We start from the raw sequence: 24,074 nt of genomic DNA on the forward strand, positions 1-24,074 counted from the left end.
TTTTTTTTTTTTTTTTTTTCTGTTTGATTTCTATATGAAATTGTGACTGAGTAATGAACTTTAGAACCACATAAATCTGTTTAGGGGAGAAGCAGATGAATGACAGAATTTCTCTTTCTAAACATCTGGGTCTAGCTTTCTGCTCAGGTAAAGCCTTACACCAGTGACAACACATCCCGTGACCACAGTGTGACTCTGCTGGGCGTCCTCAGCAGTAACCCGTGTGTGTCACTGAGGAATGGAGGCCACTTCCTGCCCAACAAACACCACACACTGCTTGCCGGCTGCGGAGGCCACTGATGGGGCACCAGTAATGAATGGTAAGAGGAGTCTTTGGTTGCTTTTTCTTTTAAACCCATATTTTATCAGCAGCAGAGAGAGAACAGAGAAGGGAGGGGATCGGTGCCCCACGAACTCTGGCAAGGAGCCTGCTACCTGGTAGAGGAGTGCTCACGATCGGTGCACCTGTCATGAACGCCGATGTGTGGCCCTGGGACCTGCGGCATGGTATTCTGAAGTCTGAAAAGCCCGCTGTGGCCTTGGGCCTCTCCAGGTCCCCGCTGGGCCCCTTTCAAGTACAGGGGCAAGAAAAGTTGGGCTTGGGAGAGGGAGAGGCAGCCTGAAGGAGACCCGGTTTTTCCCTGATGGTGCAGCTGACACCTTCCAGGCAGAACGTGCCCTGGAGGCCCTCGGGCCCTCCCTCCCGCGCCCGCCCCGGCCTCAGGGTGGCCCAGAACTCAGGCTGCTACGGGGGCCCTCCTGCACCTGCCTCCACCTCTCCGGCCCCTCTGCACTCTGAGTCTGCGCTATGGCTTATTCCTGATGGAATGCGTTTTGTCTCAAAGGAACTTCGAGTTGTACATCCTTGTGGACCGGTTGTTTGGGTCAGCCAGGCCCTTCCCCGCCGGCTCACCGTGGGCACTGGCTCCCGCGCTCCCCCGCGGGGCTTAGGGAAGAGCCGGTTTGGGCTGAGCTCAGCGCTGAGCCCACAGACGCCGGATGCATAATCTCGGGGCAAATCCAAATGATTCAAGTCAGAGATTTAGAATTAATCTTCCATTATCGTTTGCTCCTTTCCAAGACCTTTATAACTAATAACGTGCGCTTAGGTCAGGGTTCGGCTGTGGGGGCAGCGTCTCCACACTCATATTCAGAGGGGCAGGAAGTGAACCCAGCAGTGCGCGGGTTCCTAGCCACATCTTTGGCTCTGACCTGACAGTCTACGTCCTGATCTACTGCACACCCAGTCACCTGGAGTGCTCAACGTTTTTTGGTGTTTCTGTGAAACACTGAATATCGGGTGAGTTTGAAATGCGTTTGACCCAGGAATCAACCCAATACGGTCATTTTGATGAATGAGAATGTACCAAAGGTGACATGACAGGAAAACATTGCTGTTCGTATTCTGGAAATACTTTTCAGACAAAAGTAATGACAGTTCATTTCCACAAATTGCACACGGGGTGAAGTCATACAATTACGGCAGGGAATTTGTAAGCAAGCAACTCGGTCATAGGGACTTGTTCCTTTGTTCTGTTCTAGGTGAAAGAGCGGTATGAAATGCATAGCTCTGATTAAAACGATAGAGACAATTTTCTTCTCTTGTAAAACTCCAGATTTAGGTTGCTGGCGAAAGGCAGTGCTGGCAAAGTATTTAATGCACGTGGAAATGCTATTCTATTTTGGCTTCCAGAAGTAGCCCTAGAAAATTCTATGCACCAATGCATTGGCTAATAGTGATCATTTCAGTTTGACTATAAATTATTCTAAATGTCACTTAAGTACTCAAGAATTAGCGTTTGCTCCTTTCTAGAAGCCGTCTAAGGCAGCTGATGCGTAAAGCACCTCGACTAGACTTTCAACTAGTTCAGCGGTTCAATCTGTGCTCCTTGGGCCACGAGGGTCTCCATCCCTCGCTGTACAGCTCCTCCCACCGGGAACCTCTCGCGTTCAGCTCCGCCTCGTGAAAGGCAGCCCAGAGCAGGGAGCGGGGCGTGGGGCACACGGCCGTTGGGGACTGTTCATGCAGCCACCTCGGCAATAAGGAGGGCTGCGTGGGTTTGGGGGCCACGGCGCCCCGCCTCACGGAAGATAAATGCGCTGCGTTCGTGCTGCCAAGTCAGGGACTATCCCCTCTGCCACCTCCGAGTACGTGCTTTGTTTGCCATGTGATCTACTGCTCTGTCGTTCAGGGTTTTCATTCACACTACGTTAACTTTCACCTCAATCCTCTCAGCCTTCAGGTAATTTGCTTATTGTGTTTCCCTAGTTTTCACTGAACACACAGTGCAAACAAAGGCAAAGACCGAAGCAATCGTTTCAAACACAAGAGCTCACACTAAAAACACACATGAGCATCAAAGAGCAGAACGTGGGTCTGCGCCTGTCTTTATTCTGGGGAGGAGGAGTCCTCCTCGTCCTCGTCCTCGTCCTCGTCGTTGAGGGAACAGGGGGTCTCGCCTCGGGACTCAGAGCAGTGGGAGGCCGCACTGCCGGACCGGTGAGTGTCTGCGGCCAGGAGCCGCCCCGTTGCTAAGGCCACTTCAGCATCCAAGCACAACCCTTGGTTTGCACTAGCAAACAATTGAAAACACACAGGCTCATTAACGTGGTGGATGTCTCAAGCTTTGGAGAACACAGGGAAAAGAACCCGGGGAAGGGGCGAGCTGCAGGCCAGCCCTGCCGGAGCCGCCTGGGACCCGGCCGGCGCAGCACGCTGGCTCTCCCCTCCAGGGAGGGTCAGGGCTTCGCGGCTCGCCCTTCTCACCCTGAAAAAATACGTACCTTGATTGGGACAAGGTGGCACCAGCGGTCAGGTCTAAGTTTGAAACTGACTGGGTAGAGTTCAAAAGCAGTCCCTGATTTAACCACGACGGTCCGGTGGAGATATCTACAGGGAAAAACAAAAACAGATGGCAGCTCTGTAAGTTCCGTGGCTGCTTTTGTTATGGCGTGAAGAAAACACAGACAAGTAAGGCCATCGGCCTGTTCTGAATTACAGCCGGACGAGTCTCCTGCCCAGGGAAGAACCCAGGTTTCTTCAGCTTGGAAAACAGAACATAAGAGCGCTGTGGGGTGTGGGGTGTGGGGTGGGGATACAGGAAAGCAGACTACAGCAGGAAAGAATTCAAATTAAACCAATCACAGACTCTTCATTCTTTTTTCTTACAGAAGACCTCGAGAGGGCAGCTCACGCAGTACAGTGAGAGCTGTACTACTCCTGGACACCCGCCGGACTCAGCACAAAAGCCTCTCTGGCCGGGGTGTTAACAAGCTGAGCACAAGTGGGTGCAGACAAAGTCGAGTCGCAACGTCTTAGGCCAGAAGGACACATTTTTGCCCAAGGCCCCCAGCACGCCGTCCTTTCGTGCCCCCTGGTGAACTCAGTGCTGTTAGGCACTAGAGGCCTGGTCTTCTTCCTGGTACCCTCTGCTTTACAACTTGAACTAGACCTTATTTTAAAAGGCCACGCACAGTCGCTTTTTTCATGAGGGCGAGACAGGCATTGCTGTTTTAGTCTGTACGAAACATTTTGGCTACGTCCTTACAATCTCATTTTCTATGCATTTACCATGGTTTTCCTATCACGACCTTGACCAATTCTTATTGTACTTCGACTTGTTTAACGCTTGTCTCCTTATCTAGAATGTTAGCTCAGAGAAGGCAGTGACTGGAACATCTGAGATCTAACTGTTACCGCACGAAGGAGTACCATCTCTTTCAACGGTGAGTTTACAACACAGGTGGGAGGTACAGCAGAAATGCATTCCTAAAAAAGAAACTTATTTGACTTACGTTGTGAGATAAGACCAAGTGTATGCTGAGAAAGTGTAATTTGCCAAATGAGTTTTTATTATACTTAATCAAGATAGTTTTATAATCACTGTGCAAAAAGGAAAAGAAACTGTGTACTGGGATTGGAAACTCCACTATCCTGGCACTACCTGACCAAGTGAGAGGCTTCCCACGTAGGAAAAAAGTAAACTAAATGACTACATTCATCTTAAAATGGCCTTGTGGATCTTTTCTTCCCAGGCGAACTACGGCAGCTGTGGGGAAAAAAACAACAACAAAAACCCTTCAATTCTAAGAAGAAGAGTAGACTTTAGACACATACAATAAGAACAAGTCCGTACATAATGAAATTAAAGCCAGAATCCTGTGCTAAGTGTTATCAATGAGTACATATGGAAACCTTCTGCCAGAACACAGCTCTTGACATATTTTCTTTTCACAATGGCTCTGAAAAGCCAACATTTCTTTCTTTCCTAGGACCCACACAACGGTTCTCACAACCCTCCTCAAGAGCCACCCTGTCCCTCCACATACTGAAGGCACACACGCTTCTGCTTCTGAACTAACCTGAAAGTCTGTATCCCGGTCACGAAGAGATCAAAGCCACAGAGCCCGCCTAATCGCCCTGAGTCTTTTCACTGAGAATGAGCTAAAATAAAGTCCTGGAGATTTATGGAGTAAGAGCTTTATGCAGACCCTGCTGGACGGCTAGGATGCCTGAGCTGCTAATAAAACAGGAGGTCCTTCTCTGGGGGGGAGCGAGGGGAGCACGGAGTGGGTCGGGGTGAGGATGGGGGACTGGGTCGCTGAGGGGCAAGAAGAGGGGGTCCCATTTGCAGGAGGCGGGCGGTGCGAACTTAAAAACTAAATCCAACAGAAACCAAATCTCAATCAACAGACTCTTGTGACTAAAGGGCCAAAACCATAAAACAAAATAAAAACAACCTCTTTGCTTATATTTGACTTAATATACTTTAGAGTTTCTCATCATGTTTTAAAGGCATTTTAATATTAGTTCTAGGTAGTAATGCTTATAAATGAAGGAAACTGGCAAAAGCAAAGGCAAAAGAATGCTTTTGTCTATACATCCAAATTATATGTGCAGAATATACCAGTCTTAGGAACTAGGACAGTCATAAAGAAGATTTCTGAATTAGTGAAAATCTGAAATTTAGAACATGCAAAACGGTGTTTCCATTTTCAAGTACACTCACTATACTCTTAAAACACCCCAATTTAAAAATGGGCAAAGGATCTGAATAGACATTTCTACAAGGAAGATACACAAATCGCCAGTAAACACATGAAAAGATGCTCACCATCATCCGTCATGAGGAAAATGCAAATTGAAACCACTGTGAAACACCACTTCACATCCACCAGGATGGCTGCGATAAAAAAGATGAACAAGCGTGGAGAAGGATATGGAGAAATCAGAACCCTGGTACATTGCTGGTAGGACTGTAAAACAGTACAACTGCTCTGGAAAATAGTTTGGCAGTTCCTCAGAATGTTAGATACAGTTTATCATATGACCCAGCAATTCCACTGCTTGGCATACACCCAACAGAACCAAAAGCTTATGTTCATAAAAAAACATGTACAAGAATGTTTATAGCAACACATTCATAATAGCTAAAAACTGAAAACAATCCCAATGTCCTCCAACTAACAAATGGATTAAAAAAATGTGGTATATCCACAAAACGGCAATAAAAAGGGATGAAGCAGGATGGATGAATTTTGAAAACATTACATTAAGTAAAAAGTCAGTCACCAAGGCTACATATTATATGATTCCATTTATATGAGAGGTCCAGAATGGACAAATTCACAGTGACAGGAAGTAGATCAGTGGTTGCCAGGAGCCGGGAGGAAAGGAGGAATAAAGGGTGACTGCTAGTGTATGTGGGGTTTCTTTTTGGGGTGATAAGACGTTTTAGAATGAGATAATGGTTGGTGATGACTGCATAATAACCCTGTAAATATACTTAAAACCACTGAATTGTACACTTTAAAATGTATTTTGGGCTTCCCTGGTAGCGCAGTGGTTAAGAATCCACCTGCCAATGCAGGGGACACGGGTTCAAGCCCTGGTCTGGGAAGATCCCGCATGCCGTGTAGCAACTAAGCCTGCATACCACAACTATTGAGCCTGTGAGCCACGACTACTGAGCCCGCGCGCCTGGAGCCCGTGCTCCGCAACCAGAGAAGCCACCACAATGAGAAGTCCACACACAGCAACAAAGAGTAGCCCTGCTAGCCACAACTAGAGAAAGCCCGCGCACAGCACCAGAGACCCAATGCAGCCAAAAATAAATAACTTTTTTAAAAAAATGGTGTATTAATGGTACATGAATTAAATCTCAATTTTAAAAAATTACAATACCATTTCACATCCACCTGCTTGGGAAGATAAAACTCTTTCACTCTGCAGGTGAGAATGTAACTTGGCAAAATCAAATTGGAAAGCTGTGGCATCATCTAGTAACAATTAAGATGCACCCGACTCTGACCCAGCAACCTCACTCTATACACTTGCACACGGTCACCGGGATACAGTTACGGGGATGTTCGAAGCAGCACTGTTTAAATATCAAGAGACTGGAAACAAACTAAAGGTTTATGATCAGTAAAATGAACAAATAAATTGTGCTTTACCCACATACTAGAATTCTATGCATATAAGAATTCTCTGTAAAAATGCATCAATTACAGCTATATGAAACCATGTGGACAAATCTAAAGAACATGATGAGTGAAAAAAGTCAAATCACAAACGAATATATCACTATGATTCTATTTATGTAAAGGCGAGAATTAGGCAAAACTAATAAATTGTTTCCAGCTTACTATATTTGTTTGTGTTTGTGTCTCTAAAGAAAAGCAAGTAGTGATAAACAAGAAATTCAAGAGAGAGGTTACATTTTAGGGTAGGGAAGGGCACAGAATTGAGGAAGGACATACAGTGTGGGCTTTAATTTTCTATGAGAAAGGTTTTAGCAAGTAAGGGTCTGACATTTAATCAAGGACAACACTGAAAAAGCATGAGTTAACATACCTGTGATATAACCTTCTAAAGCCTTTGGCACCAGTGATTTAGCAAGTTTCAGATCCTCCAAGGAGCATTTGCCTGACTCCAGGCCAAAGGACATTCCCATCCGCTTCAGCACTTCTATGTCATCATGAATCTCAAAGGTATTGTCAAAATTAAAAAGATATTCAAACCTGCATCAGGAAACAAAGTTAGTGTGGGGTTTTCTGCGGTATTGGGGAGGTCTGAACAGTTTTGTACTCTGCATATTCAATAAAAGAATGAGGACCTAAGCTCAGGTACAGTACTAGAAATTGTTACCGTTTAGGGCAATGAGTCATTCTGCTGGGTTCAGAATGACATCTCAAATAAACCACTTGCCAATTAAAACACCTTTCCTGTGACAGACAACAGGAGCCCATAAATTTCAGCCCTCATTAAGCTGTGGCAAACTGGAGACAGAAATTTTGGTCTAAATCTAATACTTTTCAAAGCTGTCTATAACTTTGTCACAAAAGATAAAATATTAAGGAAGCCTTCCCATGTAGGCATTTTTCCAAAGTAGATATACAGGTGGCCAAAAGACACATGAAAAGATGCTCAACATCGCTAATCGTCAGGGAAATGCAAATCAAAACCACAATAAGATGTCACCTCACACCTGTCAGAATGGCCATCATCAAAAAGATAACAAATGCTGGAGAGGGTGTGGAGAAAAGGGAACCCTTGTGCACTGCTGCTGGGAGTGTAAACTGGTGCAGCCACTATGGAAAATAGTATGGAGGTTTCCTCAAAAAATTAAAGATAGAACTACCATACTATCTAGCAATTCCACTTCTAGGTATTTACCTGAAGAAAACAAAATCACTAATTCAGAAACATAAACACCCAATGTTCACTGAAGCATTATTTACAATAGCCATGATATGGAAGCAACTGAAGTGTCCATCAACGGATGAACGAATAAAGATGTGGTATGTACACACACACAAACACAGAGGAATATTCCTAGTCAGCCATTAAAAAAAAAAAAAAAAACTTGCTGTCTGCGACAACATGGATAGATCTAGAGGGTATTACGCTAAATGAAATAAGACAGGCGGAGAAAGACAAATATCATATGATCTCACTTATATGTGTAATCTAAAAAATGAAACAAATAAAAGTAGATTCACAGAGAACAAATGGGTGGTCGGTTGGCAGATGGGAGGGGCTGAAGGTGGTGGGTGAAATAGTGAAGGGGATTAAAAGGTACAAACCTCCAATTATAAAATAAGCCACGGGGATATAATATATACCATAAGGAATATGGTCAATAATATTGTAATACGTTTGTACGGGGAAAGATGTTACTAGACTTATCACGGTGATCATTTTGTAATGGATGCAAGTGTCAAATCCCTATGTTGTACACCTGAAACTAACATAACATTGTATGTCAACTATACTTCAATAAAAACAAATAAAGCAAGCAGTCATTAACAAAAAAACGCAAAGAAAGCCTTTCCAATTTAATATCTAACTTTCCTACTATGAGTTGGCCTAACTAGGGTTGAGGAAAAAGCATGTTGGATGCTTACTTCATTTTCATGAGTCAAGTGTTAGCTACACGATACCTTAGATGAGCAGAAAATGGAAGACTTTTCACAAACTAACCAACCCCCAAATCCTGTCTTGAGGGCCTAAGGGGTAAAAACGCCGCAAGAAAAAAGTGTCGTATATAACACATAGCACGTTTCCAAACGTTTCTGTAAAATACCAAATCAGGATGCCCAGCTACCTGGCACAGGCTTTCAATAAGGAGGTGACTGTAAGAAGAAACAGTCCATCTGACTCCCAGGCTATGCCCTGGGGCACCATCACCCAGAGCCTCAGCCCCTCAGGGACAGGGTGCAGGCGAAGTTCTGGGACAGTGGTGGGCTTACGTTGTCATGAAATTCTATTAAAGTCACGCAAGGGTAAAACTTTTTATGCTAGATCTTAAGGGCAAAATTTATAATTTAAAGCAAAATGCCACATTTAAGTAATTTGAAGTATATGAATTTAAATAAGTACATTAACAGAAATTCAGAAAAAAAAGAAACCACACAAAATCTGGAGTGGATGCCTGCCCCAGGGGTGACTTGAGGCATACGTTAAAAGCTGAAGGTTTCGTAAATGTAATCATCATTGTGGGAAAGCCTCCTGGCTAAGGGGAAAGGATTGCATCACCAAAGTAACTGAAAGACCAGGCTTTTGCACCCCGCCTTGAACAACAAGCTCCTACAAGCAGCTCAGAGCCTCCTTCCCTCCACTCAGGGGAGGGTGAGGAAAGGGCACGAGTCAATAACCACCCAAGAAGGACAAGAATCCCTAATTCCCTTAGGTCTCTGGTCCCCACACTTTCCTGCTACTCTTTTAGACCTCAAAGATTAACCAAAGAAGAGAATTTTAATGATTTCCCACAAAACAGACTAACTAGAGAGAATAACTAGAATTCTAACAGTTTTTCCCGAAAATATGTTAAACCATTCTCTAGAATTCTCAGATTTATGAGAATATGTGACAAGTCCTTGTAGACACATGTTTCTGTAAAGAATTTTAAGTGTGTGGATAATAATACATCTACCATTTGGGCTGGTCCTTTATGAATTTAACGTCTGTAAACCAGCAAGTTAAATACTATAATTCTCGTTTTTACAGAGGAAGAAATGAGATCTCAGAGAAGTTAAGAAACTACACAACTAGAGGAAAGATTGAAAAATGCATCTTCTGACGCCACAGCCTGCACGGTCCCTACTATTTCTACCTGTGTCTATAGGCTTAATTACCAAATACTCGAGAAATCCCTGTTGTTTCTCTTACTCTTCTTTTTTTTGGTTCCTTCTTATTTAAGTGACCCATAATCTCTGCATGCAATCAAGACAGGGAAGCAACACTGCCAGAGAAAAGAGTGGGAAAAACCAGAAGTGGTAAAGCCCCACGGTGATGCAGTAGCTCTAAGAGGCTAGAAGTTCCAGTTCCCAGGAGAGTCCTAGGCTATGCCTCTGGCACTGATGTGGTTACTGAGCCCTCTTTTGCTCTCAAACGTGTCCCAAATTTGGATGATAAGTTATATGCTGACTCCTTGGAAAAGTAGCTAATGTTTACAAAGCACTTTCCATGAGTCAGACCTCTTAGAGGCATAATCTTATTTAATCCTCACAACAAGGCTAAGGAAGTGACAGAGGCCCTGGCATCGCCCCCATCTGTTCTTTGGACACAGAGCTTTTGAAGCAGTTAAATGCGGGAGCCACAACCCACACTTGTGTCTGCCTCACTCTGCACCCTATGCCCTTAACGACCTCGATACTGGTCACAGCCTGAAGACCACTACTGTTTTCATGAAGGGTAAAATAAGTTACAAATAAATTCTGTATTTTGAAAACTGCTATTTCTCACTTACTGTGATAAATATTGCCATCAATCTTAAAGTGACAAACATGCTGGTGGGAATGTAAACTGGTGCAGCCACTGGAAAACAGTATGGAGGTTTCTCAAAAAATTAAAAATAGAACTATCACATGATCCAGCAATCCCACTTCTGGGTATACGTCTAAAGGAAATGAAATAACTATCCTGAAAAGATATCTGTACTCCCATGTTCACTGATTGCAGCATGATTTATAATAGCCGAGGCATGGAAACAACCTGTGTCCATCATCAGATGGGTGGATAAAGAAAATGTGGTGTACTTAGAAAATGGAATATTCAGCCATAAAAAAAAAGGAAATTCTGCCATTTGCAATAACACGGATGATGGACCTTATATGTGGATCTTAAAAACCAAACTTATAGATGCAGAGAACAGACTGGTGGTTGCCAGAGGGTGGGGGTGAGTAAAATGAATGAAGGTCATAAAAAGCACAAACTTCAAGTTATAAGATAATAGGAAAGCAAGCAAGCAGAGAATGCATCTAGCACTTTCACGTCTATTCATTCATTATAAACAGAAGCACACTCAAATACGATACAGCAAAACAAACAACTGCTTTAGTGCTGCGTGTTGATCTCAACTGTTTCCACCATACATGACGACAGTAATCACTAGTGAACCTACCTTGTCCCAGACCCCAGTGACGCTCTACTTTAGCGCAGTGACTTGCCCAGACTTATACCACATTACGTGTACATACGTGCACATCCTGACTCGGGCACCAGTACGCCTGTAGCACCGGCAGCACAGTGCCAGGCTCAAGAGAGGGGCCTACGGAGGGTGAATGTGGAAGCCAGCGCTAGTAGATGACAGCACTTCACGTTTGAAAAGCTTGTTTCGTGAGCCCCAAGGAAGTTAGCCTTGGTGCGCTCAGATAATGGGTACAACCTTCTTTATGTTGCAAATGATAGAAGGTCAGCCCTGCCCCTGCCGCTGGTTCTCCACTTACTTGTCACTTGAGATGCTGCAGTCTATGACTGTTTTTCTGCTTGTATTGATGATTATAAATGGCAGCTGAATGGTGGAGTTCAGAGCTGGAGGGCCCTGGTTCTGCTGTTCGTTTTGCCGATTTCTCTGTACCAGGTTTTTGAAAGCGATTTGCTGTAATGATCAACAAAATTACCCGTATAGTTATTTAACGTGGATAAGTGAGTTGGAACTAAATGAATTAAATACATTTAAAATATAGTTTAAAATTAGAGCATTTAAAGAGGCCCTTCACCTACGAGTTAATTAAAATTAAACATTTAAGAAAAAAGATTAGAATGATCCAACTCAATAAATATATTTCGAGGGAAAGAAAATATACATTTAAATGGTGTCTAACATATCCTAACACAGAAAATGGGACCCATGGTTTCCATCAGGCATAGAAACAGGATCTTACAAATCTGGGAGAGCCAGTGGCACCTACAACTCTTCTTAGAGTGATACAGCAACAGATACAGTGTTTATCTAACACAGACTCCTGAGAGTTTAGGGTTAAAAATATGCCCCTTAGATTGTCTAGCCCAGAAATATGCAAACTTTATAAAGCCACAGAATGCCTTCTTCAAATGAAATCTTCTGGGACACCCACTGTTTATAAAACAGATCAAAGCATCCTTGCTCTGGTTGGCTGCACTGGGGCTGAGTCCTGAGTCCTGCCAGCTCTGCCCTCACTCACCGCTTAGCTCCTTCACAGAACTTCTAAGCATCTTTAGGACACAGTTTGGAATCTAGTCCAAGCCACTCCCCACCTGATATCTTCCAGATGAGGGAACTGAGGCTTAGCATTGATTATAAGGTATATAAGGCCTGAATCTTTACAATAAATTTTGCTGCTACTTTTAAGTTATAACCATTAATCAAAAGTCAAAGACAGAGACCCTGCCACCCCCTTTTATTTTATTTAAAATTTTTATTTTATTTATTTTTGGCTGTGTTGGGTCTTCATTGCAGTGCGTGGGCTTCTCATTGTGGTGGCTTCTCTTGTTGCAGAGCACGGGCTTTAGGCGCACGGGCTTCAGTAGTTGCGGCACGTGGGCTCAGTAGTTGTGGCTCGCGGGCTCTAGAGCACAGGCTCAGTAGTTGTGGCGCACGGGCTTAGTTGCTCCACGGCATGTGGGATCTTCCCGGACCAGGGATCGGACCCGTGTCCCCTGCATTGGCAGGTGGATTCTCAACCACTGTGCCACCAGGGAAGCCCCCCACCCCCCTTTAAATAAGGCAAACGTATCTCAGAATTCCACAGCTAGAAAGACCTTACGCAGCCAAAGTCTTTCATCTGCTTGTGGAACAGATACTGGCTTAAAAAGCTCCTAAAGTCACAGCCTTTCAACCCTTCCATCAACGAGTTCCCTCTTCTCACCCAGTAGTGATGCATTTAAATTATTTTCTATGTTTTAGCAACCTTATCCTACGAGTGTTTTTATTTTAGGTCCTGGGCCTTAACAGAAGCTTGATTAAGATTACTGTCATCTTAAAATGGCTGGGTGCTATCTCCCTAGAAAGTAAACATTTACTCTTTTAAAATGCACAAAACAGAAGGGAAACCAATTTATTCTAGCCCTGACAGTGTGTCCAGAACCATCACTGTCAACACCATTCATTACCAAACATTACTTAAGTCATACTTATTAATTTGTTCTTTTCTGCTGCTAACGAACTAAGGCTATTTTATATTCAATGCTTAGTTCACTTAATAGAGGAAAAATATGCTGAAACTGTAAAACCGGGAAAAAGATTATACGTTTGAATACTTCTGCCTAGCTTCCTTACTCTTCTAGAAAAAGCATCTTGGAGACACCCCCATACTTTTCCTAGCTTTGTGGTCCTAGTGCCATGGGAGGGCCTCGGTAGAGGGTGGAATATAAACAGCGGTAAGTAAAAGTTCTTATGTACGTATGATTCATTGTTAAATACTGTGTACATTTAATAGCATCAAAGATTTTTCTTGGGCTTCCCTGGTGGCGCAGTGGTTGAGAGTCCCCCTGCCGATGCAGGGGACACGGGTTTGTGCCCTGGTCCGGGAGGATCCCATATGCTGCGGAGCGGCTGGGCCCGTGAGCCATGGCCGCTGAGCCTGCGCGTCTGGAGCCTGTGCTCCGCAACGGGAGAGGCCACAACAGTGAGAGGACCACGTACCGCAAAAAAAAAAAACAAAAAAAAAGATTTTTCTTGTGCAAAGCACTGTGAATACAGATATAAAGTTATTTGGATAGTAAAAAAGAAAAATCATTTCCCATTTGTTTTGGACTGATTTCCTTATTTTTTGCCCTTTGATTTCCTTCATCCTTTCGTTCTTTTCCAGGCTCATTAACATCTATTTTAGAGGCTAAGCAGCTTCAGGTGTATTCAGACATTCATTTTGCCCTGCATTAGTAGCTCTGGAAAAGATTTACTGGCTGGAAGGGACAATGATACAGACAAAAGTAGGGCATTTAGATTATCTGTAGGCAGAATCTACTCACACCATTCCTCTCCCACATCACCAAGGACGAAAGAGAAGTGGTGCCATGTAAGTAAAAGTGACCTGGGTCATGTGATGTCAGTAGCTGTGATCTTAACTTGTTAAAAAAAATTAAGCTAGCTTAGCTGCAGCGAGGCAAATTTTTCCTGTTTAGGGACAACTTGCTTAATTTTACGAGGAAGAAATAAGCTATATGTCTACCAGGAGATTAGAAGTTATACTTGGGGTTTCATTTTAATGTTTAGAGAGACTTGCTTTGATAAATGTTGACAGCTAGGTTGTGCCTGGGTTGAAATCTTCCATAAACATTTACTTTGAGAGACAGCAGAGGAAAAGAAACTCAGGACTTTAAAAAAGCAATGTTCGTTGTATAAAGATAAGCAGGGGAGAACATATTCCAGTTCATCCTCTGTGCTGGCCATCTAGGGATGGGAAAGCGCCACATACGTGAGGGCGATTTTGCCCAGCGCAAGTCTTTCTGATAAACAGATAATTACAGGCATACTGATACAGGTTTTTATAATAACATATGCCAAAAATCAAGCTCCAATGAGGGTTTTGAGGAAATGTGAGGAAGGCCTGGCACAGGGTTTCAGGGTCTGTGAGTGGGGAGGGAAATACTGCAGATGCTGCAGGGACAGGGACAACAGACAGGCAGCCGGGGAAGGTGGCGGCGAGGCAGGCCAGGTCTCTCAGCAGGCAGAGCTGTACGGGGAGCAGCACAGGAATCAACTGTCAGCTTTCAAGTTTTGTTTTTCTTTTAAGCTGCAGAATGCTCTCTTCCAACAAAGCCTACTTTGGAAATCCAGTATGAAAACTACGTAGGACGCCTGCTCCAGAGGTAGTTCCCATAGGGGCCAGTGTGAGCTGAAGACACAGGGCAGCAAGAAGGCAGTGCCTAATGAGGAGGGAACATACTGGCGGGGCCGCCTGTGTGGCGGGAGCCTCTGTCCCGTCTCCCCTGCCCCGCTTCCTCCCCTCCTTCCTTCCCAGACCACGCGCAGCTGTGGAAGGGCTAGCGGTTTTCTCCTTCCTCTCCGATGTGTACGTAAAATGTGAAAAACGAACAAACAAAAAGAAATACACGTCTAGAAAGTGAAAAACACAAATCTGGAACATGTAGGAATACTTACCCTATTCTGTCCATGAGACAAAGTGAGTATTTTAGGGGGGGAAAAATGTTACAATTATTTGGTAATTTATTGCTCCCTTTATTTCTGAAAAGTAGATTACACCAAAAGTGAAATAGGACCTATGGTTGTTCAAATTCACATCGATTTCATGATTGGTTGAAAGCTTTTCATATAATTTGCTGATTAAAAACAAAAGTATAAAGACTCGCTGTCTCATTTTACAAAGTTTTTCTGATTGGACTGAAAATGACTCGCTGTACTGCTCAAAGTGAATTTTTTTTTTTTTTTTTTTTTTTTTTTTTTTTTTTTTTTTTTTTTTTACGAACCTGTGTCCCCTGCATCGGCAGGCGGACTCTCAACCACTGCGCCACCAGGGAAGCCCTCAAAGTGAATTTTTACACCAACTGACAATTACCAAAAATAGAAAAAAAAAAGGTCCATCTACCCTGTGATTTTTACCTCACATGATTTTATACAAGGCCTCCATATTTTTTAAATTACCCAGATTCTAGACAGTTATCAAAAAAAAGCATAAATACAGGGATCCTCATTACACTATAAAATTTAATTTTCCTAAACAGAAATGCATCTTAAGTTTTGGTATTTCTACAAAGCTTATTATGTTATAATGTCACTTACAGATAATAAGTATTACAGGTGGATCAGATTATTTTACTCAAAGCGCCTAAAATTTAACTAGCCTTATTCCTTGATGTTCCAAATAAGGGCTAAAATAATTTCTGTTCAGAGTAAGGGTAAGAGTCAAAAGTAAACTGTTGCATAATATGTTCCACGTTAGAGCTGCTGTGAGGCCCCCTGATGTCGGTGGGGCAGGCAGGTCGTGAGCACGGTGATGAGCTCGGGCGTGGCAGAGGCTGCCCTAGCAAGGCCCCACCAGATACTCAAAGGCACCCAAAGCAGAAAACGCTGACTCAAAGCAAGTAAGGGGAGAGGCAGAGTACAGGTAGGGAAGGTAACGAAACACACCCCCGCTTCTTTACCTGCAGGAGAAGTTCCTGAAGCTGGGCCCGCTTCTGCTTTATCCGTTCTATCCGCCTCTGCTTCTCGATCTTTAAAACACAGGTAACAAAATAGGATGAACATATGCAGAGTAGAAAGTACTGCTCGCTTTTCAGGTCCCAGTTCTGATATCGAGAATTTTCCTTAGAGACACTCAACCCGTTTTAATGAACATCAATAAAGGCAAATCGCACCTTCTGGGTTTGGGTGAGCACGCAGGCAAGACAGCAGAACTGTGGCAACTGCCATCATGACAACCATCCCGAGTGAACACTCGCTCTGCAATACCTGTCGCTATTTATTACAGAAGCGCTTATCAGAGTAACAGCTAACACGTGGTGAATACCTACTCTACTTGCCAGCACTCAGCTGAGCCCTGGACCCATGTTCTCTTAATTCGTCTTCACAAAACCCTAGAGGTAAGTACTGCTGTTACCCCTTCTGCAGTAAGGAAATGGAGGCACAGAGAGGGTTAAGTAACTGCCCAAGGTCACACAGCTGGTGAGTGGCAACAGCCAGGATTTGAACCTAAGCCACCTGGTTTCAGAGACCCTATTATTAATTCCTTTGCTCTATGAACCGCCAAGAATGAGGTAAGATCTCATTTAAGATCTCCGTTTAACTGCCTTTTAAACAGGCACAGCTGCTAATACAGAGAGGCTACATATTCAATATGAAATCCCTACTTGTTGTAAGAAACATGCTTATGGGACAAATTTCCCAGCTTCAAATAACTATTATTTTCCTCACTCTCACAGCTACCTAGAAAACATATATTGGGGTCTGAATTTCCCGTAGATGAATTCCCCACTGTGTCTTTGGGCAAAAGCCAACGACATCTAATAAGACATTTTTCTTATCTACTCCAGCAGCGTATTTCTTTTTCTCTTTTTGTGGGCTGCGCCTTGCGGCATGCAGGATCTTAGTTCCCCAACCAGAAGTGCGGAGTCTTAACCACTGGACCACCAGGGAAGTCCCATAAATATGTTTTGTTTGTTTGTTTGGGCTGCACCACGTGGCTTGTAGGATCTTAGTTCCCCAACCAGGGATGGAAGCCGGGACCACAGCAGTGAGAGCACCGAGTCCTGACCACTGGACCGCCAGGGAGCTAAGCAGCGTCTTTCTTGTTTGCTCCCCATCTAGTCCGCACCGAGAGTTTCTCTCATGGTGCCTTCTAACCACTACCACACTTGAGTCCTAAAACACTGAAGACCCACTGTAAAATCTGTGCTCTCCCCCATCTGAAAAGATGCTGCAGGGGGTTCCCCCTGTGTCTGAGGCTGTGACAGGGCAGCCCCCATCTGCCCCTTCATGCTCTGCACCCAGCCAGGCCAAGCTGTACTGACGCTGCCTCCAAAACACTTCTGCAGCCTCACTGCCACAGCCAGAACTCAGCCCCTCTCCAACCCACCCGCCCTCACCTTCCCTCCTCACCTTCCTGTCAGTTCAACTTCTAACCCACTAGTAGAGTGACCCTTCAGAACACACGCCCTCAGCCCTCTTCCTTATCATTCTCCAGCAGCTTCGGTTGTTTATAGGATCAGGTCCCTACTGCTTTAGCACTCAGAAACCTATGCCCTCTCTCCTCGCCTGTACCCTGGCCACACCCACTGCGGGCACGCCCTCTTCAGCCTGCCTCAGCCCAGGCAGTGCCTCTGCCTGGGGAGCCCTCCCTGCCCTAAACCACTTGGCAAACTCCTACCCCTCCCTCAGGACTGAGCACAGGGATTTCTTTTTCTTGGTAAAGCCCTCCCTTATCTCCCTTTCCAGAGAATCTGTACATACTTCTTTCACAGGAGTCATCACATTTCTGGTTAACTCCTTTTACATTTCTGCTCTCCTCAATTAGTATGAAAGCTCCTTGGGGTCAGAGATTTTGTCTCGTATAATCTTTGTTTAAGCACATGGTAGATGCTAATAGATTACTGCTTACTGAGTCTTTGTTACCGGCTTAATCTTACTGGTAATTAATAAAACCCTCAAATTTCACTCTATCAGGAGGAGAAAAAAGGACATATCCACCGTAGCACATGAAGAACATTATTCTAGAACTTCTGATGACTGCCTGGTTTCTCCCTCCATCCACAAGTGTAATAATACCAAAATTTTTTAATTTGCTGGAGGGAAAAAGGGACGAAAAAAACCACAAAATCAACCATATTCACCGCTAAAGCTGTAGTCAACCTTGGTCTATTACCTTTAATGGCCATGACAGTAAAATTATGTCAAATCAACTTAGAAATAGTACGTCAGGACACATGGTCACTTAGGAGAGATTTTGTCTAATGATTAAACTTAACAGAATAAACAATGTTTTGGCATACATCATCCACAAATTCGTGTAAGCTGAACATTCCAATAAGGATTCAAATGAAATACCGTACCATTCTGTTGCCACTGATTCTAGAGTCAAAGGTTAAATACAAGAAATAAACAAATAACTTGATCCATTTTTTTGGATGGATACAGCATTTCATCAAATAAGATAGCATTTCTATCACACGAGTCACCAAACATTTATTAGCAGACTGCTCAGAATGAAATTAGAATAAAATAAAGATCTCCAAAAAACAGTAAAAATCAAGTCATTTAATTTCTCTGTCCCTCGGTTTCATCAGGACATGAGTCAGACTAGACCTCTCTAAACCTCCTTCCAGTTCTAAAATTCTACATAGAAGAATCTGCTAAAAAGAGGGCACAGTATACATGAACGAACAATTAGGAATATTTTAATATTATGTGATTATATCTCTAAATTAAAATGTCTCTGATGTAAAAGAAAGCAAACTACTATCTGTAAACAGATTTTCCTCACTTACCTCCAGGTTTTGACATTCCTGAGCAGAATTGGTAGGCAAGCCGATCCACTTGATTTCCTTTTTTTCCTTTGAAATTATGTTCATTGCCATTAGCACATTTAAAGCATCATAAACTCTTCGCCTAATGTTCTTCTGGTCATAAGCCTGCTAAAAAATATTTTTATTGAGTGATAAATTTTAAAGGTTAAGATACAGTCACAGGATATTAGAATATTTAATTAATATTATTATAGTATCTTCAAAGACCTGAAAGAACTGCACACCCAGTGAAAGTATCCTTCAAAAGTAAAGATGAACTAGATACTTTCAAGCAATCTAAAACATAAAACAATCTTAAAAATAAAGATTATGTTACCAACAGATCTAAATTAAACAATACTAAAGGGCCTTCTTTAGGTAAAAGAAAGATAATCTAAGATGGGAGCCTGGAGATGTAGGATGAAATGAAGACCAACTCTAAAGGTAAATCTCAATACTCACTGTATAAAACATAGTATCTTGTAGAGTCTAGAATATATAGAGAACTAATATACATGACAATAATAGTATATATATGAGAAAGGCATAATGAAGTTAAAGTGGCTAAGGCCTTGCAGTGCCTAGGAGGATATCAGACTTTGAAAAGTCAAGGATCCATGTTTTTTTGTGTTTTTGTTTGTGCAGTACGCGGGCCTCTCACTGCTGTGGCCTCTCCCGTTGCGGAGCACAGGCTCCGGACGCGCAGGCTCAGCGGCCATGGCTCACGGGCCCAGCCGCTCCACGGCATGTGGGATCTTCCCAGACGGGGGCACGAACCCGTGTCCCCTGCATCGGCAGGTGGGCTCTCAACCACTGCACCACCAGGGAAGCCCAAGGATCCATGTTTTAAGCTCTAGTAAATGTGCTTCTCAAAATGTGGTCCATGCACTAGTGCTGATCTGTGAACTATTACTAATATACAATGAAAATAGTGAACTTGCACCAAAATATAATCACACAGATCACTATACACACTGTTTAGTTCAGCTGACTTTTTTTGGGGGGGAGGGGCGGTTAGCAAGACTTTCTTAATGAAAGAAACTGTTAACTTACATTGTGGAAAAGCCCCTTATCTCACTGTGCACAGGTGGGTCATATGAACCAAATCCAATCAATCCATGAAAATAAAGGATGGTGGAGCACTGAATCAATTTGAATATAGAACTAAACTTAAATAAATGGGAGATTTAAGTTATAGAACTGAATGTAAATATTAGAAATCCTGAAACTGTAGAAATAATGATAATAAAACAACAAATATCAGAAGGAGGCAGCAAAGGAAGTCTGCTGATCTCCTCTTTGATATTGGAAGGGGCATGAATTCAAAGCAGAGGAACTAAGTAACAATTTTGGCACAATATATTCATTTAAAGTCATAAAAACAATAATAATATTCTTTTAACAACTGCCACTAATCAATCCGAATCCTGTGGTAGAGGGGAAAACTGGGAGATGGGAGTAAATAATAGGCATATTGATTTATTTTTCCCTCCATAATCAACAGATACTGGTCTATAGGTGATAACTTAAGAAATAAAATACTGCAGTTACTTAAAGTTGTAAAAAAAAAAAAATTGAACTACAGACTACAAACCTTCCAAATTATCAGGAAAAAAAAAAAAACAAAGCAGTGAATAAACAGAAAAAAAACCCAACCCTTGCTTATATTCGGGAGTGAGGTGGGTAGTTAGTAAAAATTTGTGTATGTTAGATGTTGAGAAGTGCTAGGAAGAAATGCCTCATCGTAGTGACAGCTGAGTGAAGATTTGGTGGAGAGGAGAGGGAAACCATATGTATCCCTAGCAAAGAGTATTCCAGGCAAAGGAAACAGCAAGTGCAATGGCTTGATTAGGAGCATATCCACGAAATGTGTGGTGGGAGTGTAGTAACTGAGGGAGTGGATAGTAGGAGATGAGAGGTAATGCTGGGCCAGGTCACACGGGGGCTGGGAGACCATTTAGAGAGCTCTGAAGCTCACTGAAAATCAGAATGTCATATACTTTTTTTTTCAAGTGCCCAGGGAAATTAAACGAAAAAGAAATCACCACATAATGGCTCACAAGAAAAATCTCAAAGCAATCCCCCCAAAAAGGAAAAAGTTCAAATCACAACTTCTGATCATAGGTAATAAAGATAAAAATTCATGACAATGAACAAAAATTCCTACCACCTGGAACTACAAGAAACTTTTCTAATGCAATTCTTAGGTCAAAGAGGAAATTAAAACCAAAGTTATAGAATATCTAAAGAATAACATATCGGAATCAATGGGATATGGCTAAAGCCATGCACAAGAGGAAGTCGGGACTTCCCTGGTGGTCCAGTGGTTAAGAATCGGCCTCCCAATGCAGAGGATGCAGGGTTCGATCCCTGGTCAGGGAACGAAGAGCCCACATGCCGCAGGGCAACTAAGCCCGCACACCGCAACTACTGAGCCCATGCACTCTGGAGCCTGCATGCCACAACTAGAGAGAAGCCAGCATGCCACAATGAAGAGCCTGCACACCGCAACGAAAGACCCCGCATGCCACAATGAAGATCCCACGTGCCACAACTAAGACCCAATGCAGCCACATACATACATACATACATACATACATAAATAAATGGAAAAGTCACAGCCATAAAGACTTTCATTACTAAACAAAGATAATAAAAGTAAATAAAGTATACATCATAGTCTGCAGGGTAGAGAAATAACAAAAGTAACTTCAGGAAAGAGAACAGACTATTAAATACAGATAAAAACAGAAATCAACTGCAAAACAGGAGGTCGATACAAACAAATCTAAGAGATGTTTGGGTTTTAATTTTGGAAATATAATTGCCAATAATTTTGAGAGCATGGACGAAATGGAGGATATTCTAAGAAAACATAAAATACCAAACTGACTCTTAACGGAGAAAGCAATTGTAAACAGACTAATTACCAAAAAAGAAATGGAAAAAGCTATCTAAACTCTACCCCCCACCAAGTCACCAGGCCTAGATGGTATCTCAGGTGATTTCTATAAAATTTCAGGGAACAGAACTAGACATCCAATGCCATTAAATCTGTGATGGAGTAAAGAGAAAGAGAAAACCTCTAAATTCATTTTATAAAGCCAGCATAACACTAATCAAAATTGCGAAGATGGTACTGAACTGCAGACGGGTGCCATGGAGGCCTGCGAGCAGGTCCAAAAGGGGCCCTTGAAGCTGAAAGGTGTCGCAGAGCTCAGCATGACCAAGCAGAAGAAGAAAAAGGACAAAGACAAGGCAAAACGCCTGGAAGCGATGGGAATGAGCATAAAGAACAAGGAGAAGAGGTGTGGCCTGGAAATGTGGACCTCGGCCCAGGTGGCCTTGGAGGAGATGCAGCAAATGGAGAGGATCCTGAAGAAAGCATCCCAAACCCACAAACCGAGAGCAGAGGACTCAACAGAGACCTGGACACACTCACAGAGCACTGTGACATGCTCAGAGTCAGCTGGGAAAAGTAGCTTCCCTGCCCCAGGGTGTGGAGTGGCACGGAAGGGAAGCAGAAGGCAAAGCTGGGGGTATGTTTGGTGCCTTTGGTATTTTCCAGAAACATTCTTTTACACACACCCTTGTGTCTTCTGCTGAGACAGTGCTTTTCAAAGCAGTGTGCCCGCATTCCGAACTTGATTAAAGTAAGACTGTCCTTTTATTCTATTTTGATTTCTTGGTAGCACACAGGAGGTAAACCATTTTAGTTTGGAATGGGAATTTTTGAAAGTTTATCCAGAGACTAAGGTTGTTTCTGGGTAAGTGCCATGGAAGAGTGTTTTCACCCCTGAGCTGCATCTGCCTCTTTGACAGCCATCCAGCTGCCTTTGCCTGCATGAGGCTGACTCCAGAGGATAAGGAGCTAATGCCAGGGCGGCCTGCAGCATGTACACCCCTTTAGGGCCCTGCATGGGCTGCCCTGCCAAGCTCCCTCTAGCCTGGGGCTTCTGCTCTTCCACCAAGAGCCTGGGGAAGCTGTTTGACGCTTCGTGGCCTTCAGTCGGCCTCCCCAGCCACCTGGCCAGTGAGACAATGCAGCCTGGGCAGCAGAACAACCACCTAAGGTGAGGATGGAATATACCCCTTGTCCCTTTCTGAATCTGGGCCAGCTCGTAGCCTCTTCTCCCAATACTCCATTCCCGACATGTCTAGTGAGTGTTGCCAAGGCAGACGCTGCTAATCGCGTACAGCATTCTTTGTAACAGAACTCAGACACAGTCTGCTTCCCTACTCTCAACGCTAAGATCGAAGTAGTTCCCGTATTTATTCAGACTTGGCACGTTAATGTGTTTGGCATTCCTGGCCTAAGGATACCTCAAGGGTGATGGGACCAAGGCGGCAGAGTTCCAGCACAGACAGACATGGGTGCAGTCAAAAAGGAGGACCCAGGTTCTGATGCTGGAGAACCAGGAACTTTGAAGGCCTACATGTACTCACTGGATAGGGATCAAACTGCATATGCTACTGGGAGAAATGTCTGTGTTGACAAAGACACTGAAAGAATAACAAAGCCAGAACAGAAACCAGTCTGGGACTCATATGTGAACTGCAGAATAAAGGGAAAAAAGTTATTAAAAAAACAGCAAAGATGGGATAAACAAAAGTAAAAAAAACCCTCACCAATCTCATTCATTAACACCAGTGTAAAAATCCTAAAATTTCAGGAAACTATCCAGAGTTTGATTAAATTCAGCATCCATTCCTAATTGTTTTAATTAAGAAAAAAGAAATAAACATTCATTAAAAAATTAAGTTATGGTTACTATCATCTCAAAATAAAACTTTTATCATAATTAAGGTTGCAAAACTACAAATATTTCTACTAACGTCAAGAATTAAAGACAATATGACGACAGTTACTACTATTACTTAATACTGTTGTGGAATATCTATAGTATGACTACATTTAAATAAAATGCAAACTGATTTATAATGATAAAAAGCATATCAGCAGTTGCCTGGAGATAGAGGGAGAGGGAGGGACGGATGACAAAGGCAGGAAGAACCTTTTGGGAGTGATGTAAATGTTTTGTGTCTTGATTATGGTGGTGATGACACAGGTGCATACAACTGTCAAAACTCACTGAATTTTACACTTGAAATGAATACATCTTATTGTATGTAAATTATTCCACAATAGATAAGGAAAAAATAATTTAACTGTACACTTAAGACATGTGTATTTCCCTCCCTGCATGTAATTTTATCTCCATTTTTAAAAAGTGAGAATGATTTATACGTGCTAAAAAAGAGGCTCTAAGATAAATATTGCTAAGAAAATAAAATTTAAAATGAAGCATGCAGGCTTTCTTGGCGGCGCAGTGCTTAAGAATCCGCCTGC

The 24,074-nt window shown here is 43.0% G+C and overlaps 1 protein-coding gene and 1 pseudogene across 11 annotated transcripts in view; one reads left to right on the top strand and one right to left on the bottom strand.

Annotated features, from left to right (window-relative positions):
- Nucleotides 1–2,351: 2,351 nt before the first annotated feature.
- TFDP2 (transcription factor Dp-2) overlaps nucleotides 2,352–24,074 on the bottom strand; it is a 157,366-nt gene continuing 135,643 nt past the window's right edge. For 6 of the 11 annotated variants that reach the window (XM_024769150.1, XM_024769148.1, XM_024769151.1 and 3 more), the window contains 7 exons: nucleotides 18,707–18,853; nucleotides 15,869–15,937; nucleotides 11,233–11,384; nucleotides 6,857–7,023; nucleotides 5,115–5,183; nucleotides 2,785–2,890; nucleotides 2,352–2,573 (listed from right to left, as the gene is read on the bottom strand). In XM_024769150.1, the coding sequence (XP_024624918.1) occupies nucleotides 2,390–2,573; nucleotides 2,785–2,890; nucleotides 5,115–5,183; nucleotides 6,857–7,023; nucleotides 11,233–11,384; nucleotides 15,869–15,937; nucleotides 18,707–18,853 (894 nt within the window). In that variant the 3' untranslated portion in view covers nucleotides 2,352–2,389. The remainder of the gene's footprint in view (nucleotides 2,574–2,784; nucleotides 2,891–5,114; nucleotides 5,184–6,856; nucleotides 7,024–11,232; nucleotides 11,385–15,868; nucleotides 15,938–18,706; nucleotides 18,854–24,074) is intronic. The other 5 variants (XM_024769154.1, XM_024769159.1, XM_024769158.1 and 2 more) reach the window with 3 other exon arrangements.
- Nucleotides 21,531–22,206, top strand: LOC112415943 (protein FAM32A pseudogene; annotated as a pseudogene).

The sequence above is a fragment of the Neophocaena asiaeorientalis genome, unplaced genomic scaffold (genome assembly GCF_003031525.2).
Source record: "Neophocaena asiaeorientalis asiaeorientalis breed wild unplaced genomic scaffold, Neophocaena_asiaeorientalis_V1.1 scaffold118, whole genome shotgun sequence".
Lineage (NCBI taxonomy): Eukaryota > Metazoa > Chordata > Mammalia > Artiodactyla > Phocoenidae > Neophocaena > Neophocaena asiaeorientalis.